General features: G+C 44.8%; 1 protein-coding gene across 2 annotated transcripts in view; it reads left to right on the top strand.

Moving 5' to 3' along the window:
- The window catches only part of LRMDA (leucine rich melanocyte differentiation associated), a 1125542-nt gene that overhangs the window by 2944 nt on the left and 1105717 nt on the right, over positions 1–16881 (top strand). For both annotated transcript variants that reach the window (XM_043925316.1, XM_043925318.1), the window contains exon 2: positions 3898–3998. In XM_043925316.1, coding sequence (XP_043781251.1) covers positions 3898–3998 — 101 coding nt within the window. The remainder of the gene's footprint in view (positions 1–3897; positions 3999–16881) is intronic.

Below are 16881 nucleotides of genomic sequence, written 5' to 3' on the forward strand. Positions count from 1 at the left end.
AGAAGAATTGATGCTTTTGAACTGTGGTGTTGGAAAAGACTCTTGAGAGTCCCTTGGACTGCAAGGAGATCCAGCCAGTCCACCCTAGAAGGACTGATGTTGAAGCTGAAACTCCAGTACTTTGGCCACCTGATGGGAAGAGCTGACTCATTTGAAAAGACCCTGATGCTGGGAAAGATTGAGGGCAGGAGAAGGGGACGACAGTGGATGAGATGGTTGGATGGCATCACCCACTCAATGGGCATGGGTTTGGGTGGACTGCAGGAGTTGGTGCTGGACAGGGAGGCCTGGCGTGCTGTGGTTCATGGGATCACTAAGAGTTGGACATGACTGAGTGACTGAACTGAATTGACTAGTTAAGAGCCAGGTGGGAGGCTTTTAATAAATATGAGTTGTTACATTATTCTTAACACCTTTTGGAGGTGGTTAGTGTTTAACTAGTTTATAGAAGAAGAAACAGAGTCTATGAGGTTGTGACCCATCCAAGGTAATGCAACTAGTTAAGTAGCAGCACAGGGATGCTGATTCATGACCAGAGTTCTTTCTATTCATGGAGCTGCCAGTACTGCAAATCTAAAATTAAGGATGCCTCACCTCCAAGTGGGGGCAGGCATCCTGAAATAACCTCCTTTCAATCTGACTACTGACAACACTCCCCCCATCCCAAAAATCTGTGAGCCAGACTATCCCAACTGCAAAGAGAAACCTTCCATGTCTTGCAGTTTGGTAATTTTCTGCAGCTTCTGCTCAGAGGAGCTGAGTGTGTGTACATGTAGAGATCCTGCCAAGATATTATTTTTCTTTCTGGTGTTACTCTCTGTAGGGGTCTTGAACTTGATATGTTTTCATTTCTCTGATAATGGTGTCCTTTTCTATTGTAATTCCACACGGTCGAAGTCTTGGGGGTACATATTATATATGATAGGCAAACTAAAAGTATGAAACTTTGTTCTTCATTTCACTCAAAATCAAGATAATTGACTAAATGCAGCGCCTTCTCATTTTGGGTGGGATCTTGCTTCAGTGACATCTAAATCTGTTAAGCTCTACATCCGTTCTCTTGTTTGGTGAAGACACAGACTATTTTTGGTCTGGCTCTTCTAGTTTCCTGTTTTATGTTAGGTGGTCCCATGCTTCAAGAAGTCTCCTGACATCCTAAGATATAATGTCTTCCACTCAGGAGCACTTCTTAAATAAGTCTCTCCTCTCATTATGAGTGTTGTTTGCCGTGCCTGGCAGTGACTGCTTGCTGCTTTTAAGCCTTTTCCAGCCAATTTGAACCCTTCAGCATGGTTGACTTAACTCACATCTCAAAAAGCTTCCAGTTTACTATGAGGGTGGTCCATAGACATGGCTTATGAAGTTGGTGTTCTTAGCAAATTTTGGAGACTTAGTCCTCATCTCGGTGAAATAGGAGCAAGTTGTGCTTTGTTTGGTTCTCCTGGGATACTGTAATGTTGTTTAGTCTCTCAGTTATTTCCAACTCTTCTGCGACCCCAAGGATTGTAGCCTGCCAGGCTCCTTGGATTTCCCAGGCAAGAATACTGGAGAGGGTTGCCATTTCCTTCTCCTTGACCCAGGGATCAAACCCATGTCTCCTGCTTGGCAGGCGGATTCTTTACCGCTGAGCCACCCAGGACACTCTGTGATGTTAAGATCATGGAATAAAACAAGCTAATGGAAGTTTTGTCAGACATGTTGTGAGTGGTTGAATGCTTCATGGTGGTAACTGTCCTTAATGTTTGTTTGCTCTGAAGTGGAATTCTACAGAAGATAAAAGGGAGCAAATATTCCTCTTTCTGCAGGCTCTAACGCTCTTCTGGGACCTTAGACATGGCATCATGAGGTAGTTCTAGATCTTTCAGCTAACAAGACTCATTTTGAAGCCAAAACATGATGATAGATAGCTGGCATTTGTTGATCAAGAATATCCACATTGTCATGTGCATATTTAAGAATTCCATGGCCTCCATATTGGACGTCTTTATTCCTGGTGCAGAATGTGGTCCAGACTCTCCTTAAGAAGATGTACTATGCAGAGCAGGCCTCTGGAGTCTTAGTTTCCTCATATAAAGCATGAGGGATTTTGACTGAGTCCCTGCTAAATTTAATCCTTTGTAACCCATGAGGAAAGAACTCAGTTTCCACATTGAAAGCTCAGCCTCTCTGCTGCATATATAATGGAGATCTTGAATGATTTTGATATGTACAAGATGGGTAAGGGATAGGTTTTCAGGTGAGTGCCACGGGCCTAGGGGTCAGTGTGAACATATAATGCAGAAGCAGCTGCTGATGGTGAGCAGCTGAGTGAAGTCCCTAGATTCTCCAGTCTCTCTGGAGAATCCTTTATCTCTGCTTGGAAGCAGAACTTAATTTGTTATAGGAGGAGATAGATGGCTCTTAGGTAGAGAGGGGAGAGATTACCATATTGAACTTACAGCCCTTTAGTTTTTAGTCTGTATCTTCCTGAGTCAAAATTATTTTATTGGAATCAGCTATTTTTTTTCTGTCTTTTCTCCCCATTTTGTATCTTCCAGTAATGAAGTTACTGAAGGATAGTGAACACAGGATATTATATTGTCAGCAATTGGTCCCCATTGGATAGGAAAGGGTTGAGAGATGACTTGAAAAATTGAGGGTGCCAGGGTGCAGTGTGACTTGTTTTAGGTGGAGCCATATGAAAGTGCAGTTGTATAGTTCTACGATGGTCAGGGTATTAGTAATTCATAACCTAATTTTAACCATTTTAATGTAATACTGAAGATGCAAGATGGCCACCATATTCTTATTCTCAATTGGGAATCACAACCCCTCCATCCCTACCTCCACCCCCTTGGACACCTCTCTCTCATTCCAGGACGTCTTGTCTGTATGTGGAAGAACGAAGGTTTGCAAGGCGAAAAGGATCAAGGCTGTAGCCTTGTAATGAGCTGGAATTTCTGCTGAGCAGTTGAGGATGGGCTCCTTTTGTGGGAAAGCATCATGTATTGTGACCCACTGCTGACTGGTCACTGGTTTGTCTTACTGGTTTTGGAATTAGTTGCCAGTCCTGCCCTCACTGCTACCTGTAAAAATAGGTTTCAAAACCTCGGTGCTTGGAGCAGTGAGAAAGCCCTCTGACCTCCCAGTCAGAAATTCTGGGATCAAATTTCAGTTCAGCCTCCTAATATTTGGGCATACACTAGGTAAATAATAATAATAAAAGTAAGTAAAAGAATGCTTAAGGGAACACCTCTGCCAGCAGAAGGGGGTTGATTGCCAGGGGCTCCCTGGAGGATAGCCTTGAAAGCTCTGGCCACCCGTCGTTGCCCTGTCGCCTTCAAGTCGGCTCTGTTCAGAGTTCGGAGGACGTTTTATACATGGTGGTAATAGGATGGGATTGGCGGTCTGGGGAGGTTTTCTTGTCCAACCCTATTTGTTCCAGCACCCTGCAGGTTGAATGCTGGTAAGTGCATCTGCTGTGCCTTTTATGAGGTAATGTGCATAACAGGGTATTTGGGGGAGGGGGCAGCCGAGGAGAGGGAGCAGAAGAGCCAGAGGGGCAGCTGTTGGGAAGGCCCCTGAGTGGGAGGCTGATTGCTGTGATTATATCAGCATGCTCTGAGGTTGGGGTTTTTTTTGGACCTCTGAATCTGGCCAATTTCAGTCCAATTTCCCTTGTGCCGGGATTAGTCTCCATCATGCTAAGTGTACCAAGAAAGGGGAGCTGTTGGCAGAATCCCTGAAGCCAAGTCCCAAAGCTGACTTGATCAGGGAAACAGCCACAAATGGGGTCTTCCTGTGTGCGGAGCGCGTGTTTCAAGTTGCGGAAGCAATCATCGGATCAGTGACGCAGGGCCTTGAGCAGCTGGGTGATTTCCGTTGGCCACATTGTTTCTGTTCCATTTTAATTTCCAGGTGTCCTACATAGGCCAGGACTGCAGAGAGATTCCAGAGCACCTCGGCAGGGACTGTGGACACTTTGCAAAGAGGCTTGATCTGAGCTTTAACCTTCTGAGGTATGTAACCTTCATGAGACAGACCAGGCCTGGGAGACCCAGGGCCCATGGTGAAGGCCTGCAGATAAAAGCCAAACAGCCCAGGTCTCCAAAGGGACCCCAAAGGTGTGACTCTGCTTCACAGGGTCCTCTGGCTCCCCTCTTGTGCCCAGAAAACAGTGAGTGTGAGTGTCCTCTGGCTCACTTGTGTCCCTCCAGAGGGCCATCAGTGTCACTTTGTTCTTTTCCTTCCTCCCTGAGGCCCGTGCGTCATATTAGAAAACTCTTGGAGAGGTAGAGAGAGAACCAGCAGGTGTGTTGGGGGCCTTTAGGGATGCTTTTGTGGATGACCCCATTGCCCAAAGATTTGCTGAATCCCAGGTAGAGTGTATGTGTTCTTCTTTTATTTTCTTTGCCTTTTTATGAATTGAAACTTTAAATATTTGTGATGATGATTTCTCCCAGATGGTATTTCAAAGTAATTCCAATGCTGTTGGCATGGGGTAGGTGGGAGGGAAGCTCAAACAACTGTTCCAGACTTGGCAGAGAAGGTAAGTGCGATTGTATATATTATTCCAGTGGAGAAAACAGTTATTTCTTCCTAAAAGGTGCTGAATTGTAACTGGTTTGGGGACTCTGGGGAGGGAGCTGGGAGGTTCTTGGAAAGCAGGTATCAGTGGGATAAATGGGGGGGGGGATCTGGATGGTGGCTTTTCCTAAGGAGGTGGTTCCATGCAGAGCTTTTTCCTAAGTGTCTCCTTGAAAGCCATGCTATCCTCTGATGGAACAGACTGTCTCCAGGTGGAAGGACAGATGAGGAGCTGGAGTCCCACCCCAGGGCTCCGGTACTTTACTTCATCCACAGTGTGGAGTCTCTTCTCTCCAAGGCAGGACACTCGGGCATTACAGATTCCAGTGAAGATGAACAAAGCTTGGGGCTTTAAGGCACCAGGGGGTGGAAGGGACTTCCAGCAAAGCCAGCAGAGCTTCATGGGCTGGTGCTTAGGAGCTCACGGCTGTGCTGAGATGCATCATCTCCACAGAAGGCGTGTCCCGGGAATTGTGTTAGAAGGGAGTGGGCACAGTGTGCTGCCTGACTCTCAAGGGGTTTGTGGGCTTCTGAGAAGATGTGGAAACGGAAAAGTCACAGAGTAATACAGAGTGGTGAGAGGGTGCCAAATAAACTCGGACTCTGAACAAATGAAGGATGGTTTTTGGTCCCTGCCCAAGAAGGGGACAGAATACAGTCTCAACTGATGGTGCCTGAGACACGTGTGCACCTTCAACAGCTCCCCAGCGTAGGCTTGGGCAGAGGGTTCTTCTCATGTGACGGGCCTCTGGGTGTTTGGGGCTTTTGACTCAGGCAGTGGCTGCCTTGCTGCTAGGAGCCCGGATGTGGGTTTGAGGAGGCTGGGCCCTGGGAGGGGATATGAGCAGTCACAGGTCATGGGACTGGGCTGTCAGGTCTGAGGAAACAGAGCCGTCTTTGTCACATTATGGGACCCTGCCTCTCTGATGAGAAGGGGTTCTTGGCTCTGAGAGGCTGGATCTTTAAGGATTTATCATAGGAAATGATGGTGCCTGGAGGCAGGAAAATTTTGTGAAAAGGAGGTTGGTTTAAAAAAAGAGAGGAATTAAGACTTTTGTTAACTTTTTGTTGAGAGAAGAGTTTTTGTAAGTGTCAGGTTTGAGGAATGATCCCTCAAAAGATCTGGTCCCGAACCTGTTCTTGTGCTGTGGTCAATGTGTGAGTTGTAGCTGGGTTGGGGCAGGGATGAGCCATGGAGGGGTGAGGTCTCATGGAAGGGTTTATATTAGGACTTGGGTAAGTTGGAAGGAGTTACAGACCAGAATGCAGAAGAGTAACTCTGACTTGATGTGGTTATGGTGAGATTGACTCATCTTTGATGGTCTTATTTACCTAACTTGGGGGCAAGGGGAGGTGGCACTGTTTCTCTTGGGTGTCAGAGGAAGATGTAAGCTTATGCAGGTCCTTTGCCTTCAGTTGGATAAAAATTCAAAGATGGTTTAGACGCTTACCTAATTCCTCTTTGGGGAGAGAAAGGGAGAAGGGAAGAGAAAGATCATGAACTTACCTACCACACAAGTGGGAATATGATTCCTACCAGGCGGAAGGGATCATCATATCCAGAGGAAATACTGAGGATCCCCCATCCCACCTTTTGTAAAAGGTTTCTTCCCAGTCCTGTCTTGTCATTTCCACGGGATTTGGCGGGGAGCATATCACCCTATATTTGCTCTGCACCTGGATTTACCATAGCTTGTGGTTTTAACTCTCTGCTGTATCTTCTGTTCTCCCTCTTGGCAGCCTATCTGGTCCCACTCTCGACACCCCCTTCATCTACCTTGAAGCTCAGTACTACATTACTGTTTATTATGCCAGTTCAAAGTGTACCAGGAGAGGTAGGGTGGTAATTTTGCGTGCAGCAGGAGATGCTGGGATAGCGTTGTTCCTGAAGTCTTCTGGGTACTCCCTTGCCCTGGAGAGTTTCTCCCTGGCTGTTCCTCTCATCAGGATCAGGTCTCCTGCATGTGATTAGGTGCCCCTCTTTCCCAGCCACTTTCTCTGCTTTCCATGTCCCGTGTCTTCTTTCCAGGGCTATCCTCAGAAACACAAAATTCTTCTCACTTTGTTATGTTTGGAAGAATCACCCCCCGCTCCCTCCTTCTTACAGGACATCTCTGCAGGCTTCCTTATCTCATCCAGAGAGTCATGTCAGGGTGTTGCCTTAAATGGAGCCATAGCCGCTAATACAAATTTTGCTAATCCCATAAATCACAGAATCAGCTGCAGTCTGTTTGTGCTTTAGACTGCAGCTTGTTTGTAGGCAAGGAGTTCTGCTTATTCGTTTAAAAATATTTAATAGTACATATGACACAATCTTTAGAAGGAACAAACCTGTAACCAAGGAAAAACTCTCCCTTGCATTTATGTCCTTTGCCTCCTGGGTCCCACCTGCACTGGTAACTACTGGTAGTTGATCTTTGTCATCCTGCAGAGTTAGTCCATGTGTATACTAACATGGGAATTTCTCATGGGGCCAGATTTGTATTACTTCTTGCCAAGATGTTAGTTAAAAGAGAGGCACTAGGCTTCAGTTAACCACTCACGATCAGGTCATCCTTCTCTGTTGTCTTGCTCTTAATTCAAAGCCATTCACCATCATTGTTAATTTCATTCGTGAAAGTGATGTTTCTGCTGATTTGCTCTATGGCTACCCATTCATGCTGGAGGGGAGGGTGGTTATGGATTTATAAGCTCTGAAACATTATTTTTTTCTTCCCATTACACCTCAGGGTCTTCTCCCCTGCATTAGCTATGAATCCATCCCTCCCTCGATTGGGTTGTACAGTAGTAGACGGGTTACTTCTCTATGCAGAAAGTCTCAGAAATTGAGGCTGTCTTGCTTCTGTGACTCTGTCCTGGGAGGATGAAAGTCCCTGGACCCAGTATGTTCCCTGACAGGTTGGAAAGAGAAGTAAGACAAAGGTCCAAATAAAATTCCTGGCTCCCTTAAAAGACTCAGACATACCTACTCTCTCAACTTGGATCTCATTCTTCCTGTTATGACTGGATGAGACCCAGGTGAGCCACAAAGACAATGAACTGGGACCAGCTCTCTGGACACGGTTCCCAGGGGTAGGTAGGGTCCTGCCTTCTCCTCTGTAATGGCCACAGAAGATTTAGGAAGCTTATTAGGTAACAGTCCAGAGGAGTGAAGTTGTGTCCCTTGCACTTGGATGTGTTAATGATCACGTATCCATCCAGTGTTTATATCTACATGAGAGTGTACTTTAGATTTTATTTTTTGAAGACAATCTGCTAAATAATAAAACTGTATTTCCCAATAGAAATATTGGGAAAACCAGAAGGGTATGACTGAAACCCTCTTTCTCTCAAATTTTCACTGATAATCTTACCACCCAGGAATCTCCATTGTTAACATTTTATTGTCTTGGGTGTTTCATGATGCCAAATATCTTTTAAATGATCCTGTTGCTTACATTATGTTGGAAGCATATTCCCATCTCAATAAATACGGCATTACAGGTTTTAATAGTTTCTTATTTCTTCACTTCAGTTCAGTCGCTCCGTCGTGTCCAACTCTTTGTGACCCCATGGACTGCAGCTCACCAGGCTTCCCTGTCCATCACCAACTCCCAGAGCTTGCTCAAACTCATGTCCATTGAGTTGGTGATGCCATCCAACCATCTCATCCTCTGTCATCCCCTTCCTCCTCCTGCCTTAAATCTTTCCCAGCATCAGGGTCTTTTCCAATAAATCAGTTCTTCACATCAGGTGGCCAAAGTATTGGAGCTTCAATTTCAGCATCAGTCCTCCCAATTCTTATTTCTTATTGTTGGACATTTAAATTGTTTCCAGATTTTTACTGTTATAAATCTCTCTTATAAATTTCCTTGTGATACTCACTGATGAATATCTCTGATTAGTTGTTTGGGGCAAATTCTTGGGGACAAAATAGTCAGAAGGCCTTGCTACAGATGGCAAGTTGCCCCCGAGAGGTGATACCAATTTATACTACCAGGAATATTTGAATATCCATTGTCCCAAACTCTTCCTGTAACTATTCTTGTTTGTTTGTTTGTTTTTTCCTTTTGAGGTTTTCATATTTTACTTCTCTGATCAATACAGAGAATCCTCTGCCATCACCAGTGCTGGTTCCTTGATCAAGGAAAAGAGAACTTGGTAATAGTTTGTTGCAGCTTTCATTTTGCTTCTCCCTGAATTGGGAAAGGACAGTATTCTCTCTGGTGGCCCGTTTCTCTCCCCCACGGGCCCTGAGTAGGTTGCCCACTGAGCTTGTGAACACAGTGGACAGAGCAGAATTCCCATGGCACACAGTAATAAACACACCTGTGTCAATATGACAATGAAATTGAGAGGGCTTAATTGATCTATGGAAACAGAAAACTTACATTTTAAAAATTATTGGCAGTTGCATCTTACTTAGCATCACTCTGGTAAATGTACTGGATAGGAGAATTGCTTAGGAGAGAATGTCTTAGGTGAGAGCTTGCTGCTTCTCTGACTTTGTCAAGGATGACAGTGATGACTGGGGACTTGGGCAGCTCCAGTAAAATTGTGACTCTGTTCTTCCCACCAGGCAGAGAGGTGGACAGTAGGTGCATTGTCAGATCTTTGAGGATCAACATACCACCACATCTATGCCTGTTTACTAACAGCTGGGCAGAACTGGGCCTATTAGCTTGCTTCCTAGTTGGGAAAATGGGCAGTGGAATGAAAAGAACCAAGGCTTTGTGGTCAGACAATCCTGTCTTGAAATCTCATGACTGTCTTTCACTAGTTGTTTAACTGCCCTTGGGCTACTTACAAAAATGTTGAATGTGTAATTGTATAAAGTGGCAGTTTAGTCATTTAGTCATGTCTGAGGCTTTGTGACCTATGGACTGTAGCCGCCTGGCTCCTCTGTCCATGTAATTCTCCAGGCAAGAATACTGGAGTGGGTAGCCATTCCCTTCTCCAGGGGATCTTCCTGTCCCAGGGATTGAACCTGGGTCTCCTGCATTGCAAGCAGATTATTTACCGTCTGAGTCACCAGGGAAGCCAACTGTGTAAAGCACTTAACAAATTAGTCAAATAATAGGTCTTAAGTAAGCATAGCCAAGGTTAGTTCTTAAACATGGCACTAGTGAAGCTAAAAATCTACCCTTGACTGTCCATAAGGGCCATTTCACTCTCTGATAGTCATTGGGATTCCTCACAAACATTCAAGATTTCCTCTTTCTGCATGTGGTATGTTTGCACACCTTTGTACCCTTTGGTATGACCAGTGGGCAGAAACTTTAAGAGCCAGCACATTATTTGCAACTTTCTCTTCTGCTTGCTATGATTGTCAGTCTTGGGTTCTGACCATAAATGGCCAGAATCCATTGCTGATCTATGTTGGACATATATTGTAAATGAGAAATTTGTATTGTAAGACAGAATATTTAATACAGCACAGCCTAGCCTCTTCAAACTGGTACAAATACCTTAGTTTGCCAACTGTCTGACATTGCATAGGCTAAACCCACTTCATCTGACACACATTTTTCATCATTCCCAACTAGAAGCATTCCTGTGTTCAAATTACAGTAGGAACGAGTAAGGGAGAATTCCCTGCCTAGACTCTTAGGAGAACAGCTCGAAGAGCATGTTCTGTTGGTATTGGGTCTTCATCAAACCATTTCTTTGCCATCAGGGGCCTTGTTCATACTTGTTTTCAAAACCCAAATATAGTGGTCTTACTTGGGGAACTCATTGATATTGGAGTGGGGGTGGCAACAGAGCTCTTGTTGGTGAGACTTGAGAGGAAGAGATTATGATGGGAAAGACAGGGTTTAGTAAGAGAAACTGTTAATGAATTTTCACAACAGTTCTAGGGTCTTGATAAGCCCTGAGTGATTACAGGAGGCAGGGTCTACATATTAGAAGCTGTGTTCTCTCTGAGCTGGGCAATGCTCTGAAAAGTAGCCCCCCCACACCTTTTTTATTTGGTTCTAAAAATATCATTGGCCAGTCTAGTGTCTCTAACTACCAGCCGAACATATAGTCAAAAGGTGAAGTGGAAAATGAGCTGGCAGGTAATATTTAATGTCTCAGTAGCAAGACTAATATTTCCTTGACTTATGGCACTTTCTGAAGTGACCTTTGTGACTGTGCATGCATGCTTAGTTGCTCAGTTGTGTCAAACTCTTTGTGACCCGTAGGACTGCAGCCTGCCAGGCTCCTCTGTCCATGGGATTTTTCAGGCAAGAATACTGGAGTGGGTTGCCATATCTTCCTCCAGGGGATCTTCCTGAACCAGAGATCGAACTTGGATCTCCTGTGTCTCTTGCATTGCAGGCAGGTTTTTTACGCTCTGAGCCATCGGGGAAGCCCTTTGTGACTGTGTTATTACCAAAAACAGCTTCAAGTAAAACAGGGAGGGAGGGAAGATGGTGAAGGGAGTGGGTAGCAGGCCACTGCAGAAGAGGTTTATATGGTACTTTCCTGCCTCTTTCCCCTCAAAATGTCCTGACTTTGCAGATTTCCATCTATTGGCCAGAAAATGGGGGTATTGAGCCATAGCGTATAAGACCAAGCTGGGGAGGTGGTGGGCAATTGGTGAGAGTTGCCCGAGAGGCCATGGGGCTTTCCCGAGGTTCAGCTTTCTTAGAAATGGTGCTGCTCCGCGCAGCTATGACTTGCAGTGTGGTTTAGAAAGGGCTTTCATAAACCTTGTCTCCATGTTTCCTACAGGGTTGCCTCCAGGATGAGAAATTCCTAGACATTTTAAGTGAAAGCCTTTTATTTCTCATCTCACCCATTTAACTCCTTCAGAATCTTGGGTTTATTTTTTATTTTTTTCTTATTTTTTTTTTAGCCTCACGTTGTGGCCTGTGGGATCTCAGTTCGCAGACCAGAGATTGAATCTGTACCCTCTGCTCTGAAAGTGTGTAATCTTCACCACCGGACTGGAAACCCAGACTCTTGGGTTTCCTTTCTTTGTCAAGTTTCTCTCCCTAAGCTTGTTTGGAACTTGCCCTCCCCCGCTGCTCTCGCCTCTCCCTCTGCCCTGCTCTCTGCTCTGAGGTCATCGTTGTGCACGTGGTGATGCCGCTGTGTTGTCAGGGTGGCTGCTGGGGGCAGTGGTGATTTGAGGGAATAGGTGGGGGCAGGTGAGCTTAACCCTTTCAGACTCTCTACTCTCTGGTCTTGCATCTTCTAAACCATGAGGTTCTATTGCGTTGATGGGGTGAGCATTTAGTGGGTGAGGCCTGGAGTGCTCAGTGTCTTTCAGGGTGTAAGACAGCTTTGGACAAAAGAGCCTTCCCTCTGCCATGCCAGCTGCACCGTGTCGAGGAGGACCTCTGGGTCCTGTCAGAGAGAGCTTGGGAACGGCTCGCTTCATGAGAGAAAGCAGCCCTGTAGATCAGTACCCAGAGGTGACTTGCTAGGTTGTGTAAAGGAGTCCAGGGACAAGGGGTCAAATAAGTGATTCCAGTCATCATGTTTATTTTCTTATTAACACAGAACCGGTGTCATGGAGTACTTGCTATATGCTGAGTAAGGCTGGGCAGAACACCTACTGGGTGTCAGCTCGTTCAGTCTTTCTACCAGCCTTTTACATATGGAGCCACTGAGGCCCAGATAAAGGAAGAAATCTCCCTCAGACCACACTGATGGTTAAATGGGAGAGCTGGGATTAAATGGCTCCTGTGGTTTGACTTCAGCTTTACAGTTATTCTAGATTGCCTCTCATGATTTAAATCAGTGTTTTCTTTTGAAGATGGGCAGTCGTTCCACCCCCCCGCCCCCCGCCCGAGGGAGGTTTGTTTTTTAAAATCACAAATGACTTGTAGAATTCACAGAAGCAGGATCAGAGTGGCTCCTACAGCTCCAGGTTGGAGACCAAAGAAGCCTTAGACCTCTGTCTGTTACATTTCCTTTTCTCTCCAGTTTCTTCCAAGCCTTCCTGATGTACAAAGACCTTGTGAGGCCTGGGTCGGCTGGGAGTTGAGGGTTCCCAGAGACCTCATCCCTTTTATCGCCACCACCTCCGTCCCACCCTGGGTGTGCCTTAGAGGGCCATGACCGCTGTCAGAGGAAGAAGGGGCTTAGCATTTGCCATGGCTCTGCTGTTGCAGCCTCAGGATGAAGAACCTTGAGACAGATGACTGTGTGCATGACTTTTGGTTCTGGAGGGAAAAGAAGGTGTGTGTGTGTGTGTGTGTGTGTGTGTGTGTGTGTGTGTGTGTGTGTGTGTGTGTGTGTGTGTGTGTGTGTGTGTGTGTGTGTGTGTGTGTGTGTGTGTGTGTGCGCGCGCGCACACGCGCGTCCGCGCATGTATGTGCGCACGCTTGGACTTGCACTCACTTGCATGCACACGCCCACCCTGTGAAAAGCCTTGCTCCTCTTGTCTCCTCAGGGACTGCCGTGTTGGTGATTTCAGCTGTTCCTGCCCCTTTATGATGAAAGGGGAGCGATTACGCTTTTTTGCTGGGTGTCTGTGTTTAGTTGCAGGGATGTGATAACTACAAATGCTCCCTGGCCGAGACTTTCCCCGTAAAAGCTCTCTTCTGTCCCAGCTGCTTTCTCTTCGCCTTTGCACTCTCACCCTCATCAGTGCTGCAGCACAAGGCTGCTCAGGATTTTAAACGAGGGAGAGACATACACACATGCTCAGGTTTCCTTTTAGAGTTTAAAGAAAAAGACACCTCCTCCTCCAGACCCATCATTATGGGGATCAGCTATGTGCCCCCCACCTTTGCACCACCTCCCTTAAGCTCCTCTCTGAGTTTATACAGAACCCAATTTTTCAGTCTCTTGGGTGTCTGCTTTTTCTCTGATTCTGAAGAAATAAGAGACGGGTAGAGCAGGGAAGACCGACAAAAGAGCTTTTTAAAAAAAAAAAAATCCCTGAACCATTTTTGAGATAAAGCAAGACTTACTAAAAACAATTGGAGAGGAGGGTGAGGAGAAGGGGGTGTTAACCCCCGTGCACGGCCTGTATTCTGCAGCTGGAGAAGTGTTTTAAGAAAATGCACCATTGTTAAAACTTTTTTTTTCCCCTGATGGATTTATTTATAAGGTAGAGAAATATTTTCCCCATAATTGGGTAACTCTTAATAGTAGCAATTGCATATTTATCAGTGTGAGGGGCTGTTATTAATGTAACTGTCAGACCCAAACACATTTCTGCATTAAATCCATTTAGTATGTGCATTATTCGGGCTCGAATGTCACCGGGACATCAAAGCCCCGTAGGCATGGAGAGCTCAGTGCCCTGCTGTGGCTGAGGAACAGGCCCTTGATCAATAAATGTAACATGTTAATGCAGAGCAAATAGAATAAAAGATTTCTTTGACAAGACATGAAAAATCACCTTGTGGCAGTTGGCATGTGATGCCGTTTCTGGGGAGACACTAGCAAAGTTGATCTGACAAGTAAAGAGGAGAGATGATGGTTGTAAGGTGCTTTTGTTTCAAACTTCTTTCTTGACCTGTCAGGTTTTGAAGGCGCCTCAATGGCTCTTTTTTGTCATGTGAAAATTGTAGTCTTAGGTAGTTATGAAGCAGTTATCTCTTCTCAAATTGTGAATGCTGCTGTTTAATTGATTCACTTAGCATTTGAAACTGTCACACATTAATAATTGCGAAATCCTGTAGATACTGCGCGAGTGTGTCATGCTTAAATGTGTAGTTATCAGAAAATTAATATCCTTAATGAACCGGTGCTTTCAAACTAACATTGCATGAAATCTCTTTTGCCCTTTCATTTGCCAAAGCCACATCCGCCAGTTTGCCGAGAATCACCTCTCGACAGTTTGGTTTCTTGATGCCCGACAAATGCCAGCTTTGCTGTGGGTACATCGCATGCTCAATGACAATAAATATAGTAATTATACTGGAGTTAGTAATTAACATAATTGTAGTCAATTACGACAAATACAGTGCAGAGCTAAATAAATGAGAGGGGAGAAATTAGCAAGCTAATTGATTTATCTGTACTTGGCTTTCTATTACAACTGGCAGGGCTGTTTTTCTTGGGGTGGGGGGAGAGGAGGGGCAGAAATCCCCACAAGGATTGTTTACAAATAACTGATTTTGTTTTGAAGTTGCTTTGTCTTTTGACGTATTATGCATCACCCACCCCCTAACTCTGCTTACAAGGAGAATGAAAGGAAAGAAAAAGAGAATTTAAATGCCAAGGGAACATTTTGTAAATTTAGCTACATCCAGCCGAATGCTGCAGCTAAGGCGAGACAGGATTTAGCTTTTGCTAAGTCTTGAGGGGTTGTGTTTTCTTCTCGGCTATTGTCCTGGTAAAAGAAAGTTTGAGTGTGTGTGTGTGTGTGTGTGTGTGTGTGTGTGTGTGTGTGTGCGCGCGCGCGCGCACGAAATCTTGTCTCCATCAGTGATGTGGTCCTTTCCTGGAAGATACATTTGGGGATTATATGTGTGTGTTAATTTGCTCAGTTTTGTGCTGCTGGCTTGGGGTAGGAGGAGGTGGACATATTTTACTTGATTCAAACGCACTTGCTCTTCTCATGCTTTTTTCTTTAGGTACTCAGAGAAGGGACAGGGAAGGATCGGCCAGTGTTTCTGGAGAGGCTAGGGGAGGGGCTCCAGCAAGGACCCACTTTCTCCTTTCCACATTTCAAGGTTGGCTGGGATCCTGGGCTGTTGCACTCCTGAGGTTGCCTGGAAAGTTGTGGGGTTTCAGTGCGCGTGTGTTTCGAGCTGGTTTATTCTGTGCTGCCCAGAGCCCTGTTTAATGATGTTGATCATGCATCTCTGTTCTTTGTTCACCTCTTTTATCAAGACTGCTGTTTGTGCCTCTCAGGGAAAACCTGTACGTGTTTTAAGGCTTGGGGTCACATCTCAGCACTGTTTGGTTTTTTTTTCTTCCTCGCAACTTTTAGAAACAAGATTTTTCCCCTCTACTTTTTGATACAGGATGGGGACTAGCAGCCAGAGATTTTTAAAGGTTGGTAGTGCTTAAAATCTCACTTTGGTCTCACCCAAGGTTAAAATTGAGTGTTTTTAGGACATGGCGGTGCAGGTATTCAGCATCAGTTGTAACCTCATCAAAGCCCTGTTAATCCCCTGAAAATGAAGCAGTTTAACAAATTAAAAATGTGTTTCAAAGCCTTTTACTTTGCTCTTCTTGAAGATTCCGCTGGATACGTTCTGAATCTGATAGGAATGGGAGTTAGAGGCAGCAGTTTTATTTGTATGTAGATGGTACATGTAATCATGTGTGACCAATTCAGTCTTTCTGTTGCAGTAAGATGCTGCCTATATTTTGGAACCAGAATGTACTCGGACACTGCTTAGTGTGGTCATTCTTCGTGTGCACTTCATTCAGAAATCAATATCTGATGTGAAATATTTATATACAAGGAGTCATTTGAATTATTTAATGTTTGCCAGCATAATGGCCTTCCTGATGAAGACTCAAATTATTTTCATAAATGCATGGACCTTTGGAGCAGAAAAGACTTTCACAGTTAGAGGTGGGGGATGATAGTTGGAATTTGAGCGGGATTTAGTTTAGTATGTGTTCAAGAGAAATTGATGATTTCTCTGTGTTGCTTTGTTTATCAAAAATAGATAATTTCCAGATACTGTATACCTCCAGAGAGAGCGGCGAGCACCTGTGAGAAGCAGTGAGGTGAGAGAAAATGGGTGAAGAAAAACCCTTTTGCTGTTGACCACTGTCAAAATGTGGCATTTGTAGTGTTGTTGCTGTCTGTAGTCTCTGCTCAGCTGCTAGTTTTTATACTCCGTCTTTTCTCCTTTTCCAAACTCAGCTGTAGAGCAGATGTGAGTGGAGCGAGAACATAGGATGGTGGCAAAGGAAGCCTCTTTTCATTTTTATTATTTTACAATTAAAGTTGCCCTCATTGGAGCTAACTTTTTTTGCCCTTGTGCTGCTTAAAGAAATAATAGCACAGGACATAATTTGGATGAATTCTTTTCAAAAAGAATGCTGTTTGCAAAAGCTCCATTTTTCTAAGACACTCTTCAGTTTCACCGAGGCAGACTCCCATCTAGATATTTAAATATACGAGTTCTGAGGTGCCTTGTTCCTCAGAAATTCTAATTAGTTTTTATATTTGTTCTGCAGCAGCTCTGATGATTGGATCTGCTGAAAAGCATTTTTTGTGGGGTTGATGGGGCAGGAAGCAAGAAGGGATGAAGTCAAGAGCCTTTCTTATCAGTCCGTCTTGAGAAGCTGAAGGAGGGGGCACTTGCCTGCTTGGCTGTCAGTCTTGGGGGTGTGTTGGAATTGCCTGGTGGAGTGCAAATTTTATTTCAGGGACTTTCTTTTCAGAATGAATTTCTTGTCCTTTCTAAGTGCATCACTGTGGTA

The sequence above is a fragment of the Cervus elaphus genome, chromosome 15 (assembly GCF_910594005.1).
Source record: "Cervus elaphus chromosome 15, mCerEla1.1, whole genome shotgun sequence".
In the NCBI taxonomy this organism is placed as follows: domain Eukaryota; kingdom Metazoa; phylum Chordata; class Mammalia; order Artiodactyla; family Cervidae; genus Cervus; species Cervus elaphus.